Source organism: Oncorhynchus mykiss, chromosome 32, assembly GCF_013265735.2.
Source record: "Oncorhynchus mykiss isolate Arlee chromosome 32, USDA_OmykA_1.1, whole genome shotgun sequence".
Lineage (NCBI taxonomy): Eukaryota > Metazoa > Chordata > Actinopteri > Salmoniformes > Salmonidae > Oncorhynchus > Oncorhynchus mykiss.
Window position 1 is genome coordinate 39,507,730 of NC_050572.1, and position 6,473 is coordinate 39,514,202.

The following is a 6,473-nucleotide window of genomic DNA, read 5'->3' on the forward strand; positions in this document are numbered from 1 at the left end:
GCAACACTTCACGGCACAACGCGCCTCCCCCATGTGACCTACTTGTGTGTGTGTGTGTACTGACATATGTATGTGTAACTGATAGATGCACACACAGTACATGTTAATGTTTTAAATGTATGTCAATTGTAAAGTATTTTTTGTTGTTGTCTGTAATGTCTTTTTCGTTATGTGTCAGACCTCAGTAGGACTAGCTGTTGCCATTGAGGTCGGCTAATAGGGATCCTAATAAATCAAGTCATGCTGATGGCAGAGTCAGGAATAACTGACTCAGGAGTAATTGAATAATTTTCCTGGCAGATGTTAGGTCCCTTGATACAAATTAAGCAACGTTTGAACAACACACCTTGTAGAATTCATGCTCCAAAGAATTCAGGCTGTTCTGCAGGCAAAGGGGGGTCCGACACGGTACTAGATGGATGTACCTAATAAACTGGCCACTGATTGCATACCTTTATCTTTATCTAATCCGACTTGCCACAACTGAAGTTCCTTCTGGAAAAATAATCAAGACACAATTGCTCAACTTTTGGTTGAAGGAACAATTCATTAAATCAATGATCTAATATCTATTGAGTTCATGAGGAATTATAATCACAACTTTAAACAAAACCTCAGTAAGAAACGTATGATATGAAGAAGTGACAGCAGCACACAAAAATGACACCAGACCAGGGTAGGCTGAACATACTCATCTAATTTGTTTATTGATCTAATTTGTTTATCAATGGATTTGCATGACAAGGACACATTCACAGATTCAACCTGACTATTATCTATTACTGTAATATTACTGCTCTACACTGCTTCACTGTGTTTGCATGTCATTGTCCTCCAAGTGTATCTCCCTCCCGTGAAACCTCTGTTTAGTGGAGAGAAAATGGAAGTCTCCTCCTGCAGTTTTGCATGACGGCCGCTAGGTGGCGCTCTTACTTCTTTATGAAGAAGTCATTGCACATCACCGTGAGGCAGGACACCAGAGTGACATATTCCTTGAAGTCGACAGTGTTGTCTTTGTTAGAGTCCAGGTCCTTGAAGATTCTGTCCACTGCTGACTTGTCACTGGCTTTCTGCAAACAGAGAGAATGCAGAAGAAAGAAGCGGGAGGTTAACACAGCAAACAAACGGTCTTGGTTTATCTATCCGTTTATTTTGATCATGGCGACACATTGCTGTATTTCTGGCCAATGGTGAGATAAATCTTTGAGTTTCAATATTTTGGGATGCCATTGCTGGAGTTAGCAAGCATTGTTTATTTGAGCTGTAATTCAAAAATGGACCCCATCTTTCCAGCTTTCCTATTCTGCCCAGCGCAATGGATCTCTGAAGAGAGAGAACTGATCCAGCATCAAATCAAATCAAATGGTATTAGTCACATGAGCCGAATACAACAGTTGTAGACCATACAGTGAAATGCTTACTTACCCTAACGAACAACACTAGATACACAACAGTGCAGTATCTAGTGCAGGGGTGTCAAACTCAATTGCTCGAGGGCCCTCACCTAGTTGTCTAGGTCTTCATTGGACACAAATTGAAAGGAAATAACAAAAATCAGCAGACACACCCCACTGGGCAAAAACTGGTTGAATCAACGTTGTTTCCACGTCCTTTCAACCCCCAAATGAAATGTGATGATGTTGAATCAATGTGGAAAACTGATTGGTTTAAAAATAAAAAAATCAACAAAAGGGAATTTAATATGTATACTTTTAACCCAATGACATGGTAACACTTTTTGTTGATTTCACATTGAATTCACATTAGTTGACAACTCAACCAAATGTATATCAAAACTAAACCGACGTCTGTGCCCAATGGGACGGCCCTCCAGAAATTGACACCCCTGCTGTAGTGCAACAAGAAATCTGATCCCAGATCTTTAGGACTTGCTCAGTCTCACTCACCCCCAGCATCTCCCCTAGTTCAGCCTGGAGCAGCTCTTTCAGCTCAACCTTGCTGAGGGTGAACTTGTCTCCCTCCTTCCCAGAGTACTTGTGGAAGGAGGCGATGAGGAGAGACATGGCCTGCTGGATCCCAGACATGGTAACTATAGTTAAAGGGGAAACAGAGGGACACACAACCTATTAGAAGCACTAAATAAATAGAGTTTCTGGACATCTGTGGGGAATTAAACCATTTCAATGAATTCATTGACAGCATATGGTTTTTGATTTCAATCATACTGTAGCTTTTTCATCATAGCATTTGTTTCTCTGTATTTTCCATGAAGAGGGATAAAAATAAACCCTGTTTTCCACAGAGCCCATGGTAGAACCATATTTCCTACATAGCCCTGGTCAAAACAAAGTAGTGTCCTATATAGGGAATAGGGTGCCATTTGGGAGGCAACCATGGTCTCTACCACAGGTTCTATGGTGAAAAACACAGGCACTGTTATGGCAACGATCCTGCTCTCCTGGTAATTCACATGACTCCTGATGAGGAAACAGGTTAAGGTCTGGGCAAATCCCATCGGTGGATTACTAATTTTCCATATGCGGTGTGTTATCCCCAAGAGAGTCACTTCTTTAATGTTGTGTGTGTGTGCCCCTGCTATTTAGGATGTGGCTGAGGGAGGAAAGGGTCGAGCCAAGGTAACGTTAGCCAGATGAGACAGAGAATGAATGAAAGAAGGGAGAGCAAGGAAAAGGGAATGAGAATAGGAGAACCAAAAAACTGTTGATATATTGTTTTTTCCCCCCAGAGATGACGCATTACAACTACTGAGTAGTGAGCACAGTGATATGTTACACCCAACCTCAGTTACAGAATCAATGCATCGTAATAAGACAACCACAACAGGAGCCAAAGAAGGACATTTTGTTTTCAAGTGAGAAAATATCAGGAGAAAAATAAAAAGTGCACAAATCAAAACATACTTAACAGCGATTACATTTAAAAACTCTGCAGTAGCGTTGAAGTTTAAACATCAGACCGCCCAGTTAAGAGAAACAAGATGACATTTTCTACTCACCGAGATGTACGAAGAATGAGAAAGCAAAGTAGAAAGTGAGTGTATTTGGAGAGAGTGAGATAGTGAGAGACTGATGGAGAGAGGGATGTGTTTTATACACATCCTCACCCTCAATCCCTCCCTTTATCTTGGTCCTTAAATTCTCTTCCCCCCCCCTCTTTCTCTGGTACATTAACTATTACTTTCCTCTTCGTTCATTTATCATTCATTTATCATGTTACCCGATAGTGTTAATTGTCTCAATATTTACACCACATTGCATAAGAGTGGATGTTTAGCTTGGTGCACCTGACATGGTCTAAATCCTTGCATTATATCCAACCATTCATTCCCAAGACTTTAGATGCAACACAATACATTTAGAACAATTCACTGCCCTTCTCACACTATAGGTTAAGCAATGCATTTACATCAAGTTTACCTTGAGCTTATGACCAGCAGCCTTTAGTTGTATTGTAGGTTGACCAAAGACGGGATTTGCTTAAGAATGATTTTGATTGCGAAGTATTAAAGCCCAACCTACAACCTCCAACCTCAGCTACTCCAACCTCAGCCAACACAGTGCCATCCGTTTTGTCACTAAAGCACCTTATACATCCCACCACTGCAACTTGTATGCTCTAGTCGGCTGGCCCTCGCTACATATTCGTCGCCAGACCCACTGGCTCCAGGTCATCTACAAGTCCATGCTAGGTAAAGCTCCGCCTTATCTCAGTTCACTGGTCACGATGGCAACACCCATCCGTAGCACGCGCTCCAGCACTGATCATCCCTAAAGCCAACACCTCATTCGGCCGCCTTTCGTTCCAGTTCTCTGCTGCCTGTGACTGGAACGAATTGCAAAAATCGCTGAAGTTGGAGACTTTTATCTCCCTCACCAACTTCAAACATCTGCTATCTGAGCAGTTAACCGATCGCTGCAGCTGTACATAGTCTATCGGTAAATAGCCCACCCATTTTTACCTACCTCATCCCCATACTGTTTTTATTTATTTACTTTTCTGCTCTTTTGCACACCAATATCTCTACCTGTACATGACCATCTGATCATTTATCACTCCAGTGTTATTAGCCTGCAAAATTGTAATTATTCGCCTACCTCCTCATGCCTTTTGCACACAATGTATATAGACTCCCCTTTTTTTTTCTACTGTGTTATTGACTTGTTAATTCTTTACTTACTCCATGTGTAACTTTGTGTTGTCTGTTCACACTGCTATGCTTTATCTTGGCCAGGTCGCAGTTGCAAATGAGAACTTGTTCTCAACTAGCCTACCTGGTTAAATAAAGGTGAAATAAAAAAAAATAAGAAAAGAATGTATTATTGTCTGCCAAACAGGCCTACTTTTGTAACTTGTTCGTAATGCAAATGGGTGACGCTAACATTGAATCTGCCAGCTAGTATGTCTTATTGATACTGTGTTATTGACAACACGTTATTGATACTGTGTTATTGACAACACGTTATTGATACTGTGTTATTGACAACACGTTATTGATACTGTGTTATTGACAACACGTTATTGATACTGTGTTATTGACAACACGTTATTGATACTGTGTTATTGACAACACGTTATTGATACTGTGTTATTGACAACACGTTATTGATACTGTGTTATTGACAACACGTTATTGATACTGTGTTACTGACAACACGTTATTGATACTGTGCACTGGTTGTTTAAAGTTCACATACAGCGTAGTGTCCTACAGACTTGCACTACATGGTACTTATGGATAGGCACAGTCATACTGTAGATACAGTATAATATGAGTTCGATTTGCACAGTAAAAGTAGCCCATTGCAAAGTTGACTATATGAGAACACATTAAACTTATTTAGGTGTGGTAAGACAGCAGATCTAGAATAACATTTCGCTACGGGATTGCGTCCCAAACAGCACCCTATTCCCTACATAGTGCAATACTTCTGATGGGCCCTGGTCAAAAGCACAATAAAGGGAATAGGGTGCCATTTGGGACACAAGCCTATGGCTGGATATGTGTTTAGCAGAGGGAAATGAACATAGCTTCACAGCCCTGCTTGTCTGAGTGAGTCATGCAGTATCATTTATATAATTACAACATGTCCCAAAAGCCTGCGGTTTCCTTGGTCACAATTAACTTCAGTCACCAGTTAGATTCTTAGATGCATTTATAGGAATTGCTTCACAACTTGACCAAACATCTTTCAACTAGGAGGCATGGGCTGTATTCACTGGAGGATAAATAGTTTACAATATGTATAAATAATGTAATTGAGTTACTATACCATAATACTACTGTATTTACTGAGAAGAAAACACTTTTAATCACCAACACATCTTATATCATTTCTGTATTGTAGCGCTTCTTCACATTAATACATTAATATCTGGTTTTACTTGCACTAAAATACTGTATATGCCATTACATCACACACACACACACACACACACACATACACACACACACACACACACACACACACACACACACACACACACACACACACACACACACACACACACACACACACACACACACACACACAAAACAGGCCTAGGCAGAGTCTCTGTCCCGTGCTCTTCCTTTGTTGCTTTGAGAAATGACAATCAACGTCATCTTGTGACGCTTTTCTAAAGCTTGTAAGAAGAATAATAGAAAGGCAGACCCACACACAGTTGAAAGATTCCAACAGTTTATTGTTTTGAGTCAGAGTAATTTGTCAGGCCTTGGCTCTTTTAATGTAACGCTTGAGTTGGAGACAGAGAAAGACAGTGAGTGCATGCTTTATGTACCACTCCCACAACTCCCTGCGTGCTTTTATTCCTAAAAATGTGCATCTAGATTACCGTGTGGGGCTGGTTCTCCTTCAAATCACTCGTGTGTGTGTGACTCAGTGAGGAAGCTGAATGTGTGTGTGTGTGTGTGTGTGTGTGTGTGTGTGTGTGTGTGTGTGTGTGTGTGTGTGTGTGTGTGTGTGTGTGTGTGTGTGTGTGTGTGTGTGTGTGTGTGTGTGTGTGTGTGTGTGTGTGTGTGTGTGTGTGTGTGTACTAGTTCCAGTTAAGTTCTGCAAATGGAGCTCCTCCTGACTCACTGGTAGTGAGTGGGTCCACTCTTCCTCCACAGCGATTTAATTCCACATTTCTGAGGTTGGGATTGTGACTCACTGACATGACCCTGAGCAAATGAGTCAGACAGACGCCTGACTGAACATAATTATGAACATCTGAGCGTCAGGCCCATCTCTACCATTATTGCAACCAATGCAGTCTCAGTGGTCATCATGTGTGTGCGTGTGTGCATAAATGTGTTTGTGTGCATGGATGTGTGCGTGCGTATGGTCAGTGGTTTAATCAAGGATGCATTATGTGTACTATCTTGGATTTCTGCATTTGTCTGTACATGTATACATTCCTCCTTGGAATTCGTCCTTAATTCAACATGTCTTCAAGATAGCATGAGCATCCGATACAATAGGATCCAATTTAATGGTCTAACTTTCAAGTAT

General features: G+C 41.0%; 1 protein-coding gene across 1 annotated transcript; it reads right to left on the reverse strand.

The window, feature by feature from the left end:
* Positions 1-677: 677 nt before the first annotated feature.
* Positions 678-3,081, reverse strand: LOC110517409 (ictacalcin). Its single transcript, XM_021595485.2, has 3 exons — positions 2,978-3,081; positions 1,908-2,050; positions 678-1,070 (listed from the first exon to the last, which is right to left on the reverse strand). Exons 2-3 carry the CDS (start codon positions 2,043-2,045, stop codon positions 930-932), a joined length of 279 nt encoding a protein of 92 aa, XP_021451160.1. The 5' UTR covers positions 2,046-2,050; positions 2,978-3,081; the 3' UTR covers positions 678-929.
* Between the last annotated feature and the right edge of the window lie 3,392 nt (positions 3,082-6,473).

Bases quoted from the DNA above. Each gene is read 5' to 3' on its own strand.
- LOC110517409 (XM_021595485.2), bottom strand. From the start codon at position 2,045: ATGTCTGGGATCCAGCAGGCCATGTCTCTCCTCATCGCCTCCTTCCAC. The intron at 1,071-1,907 runs GTGAGTGAGACT...CTCTGTTTGCAG, and splicing joins AACTAGGGGAGATGCTGGGG to AAAGCCAGTGACAAGTCAGC.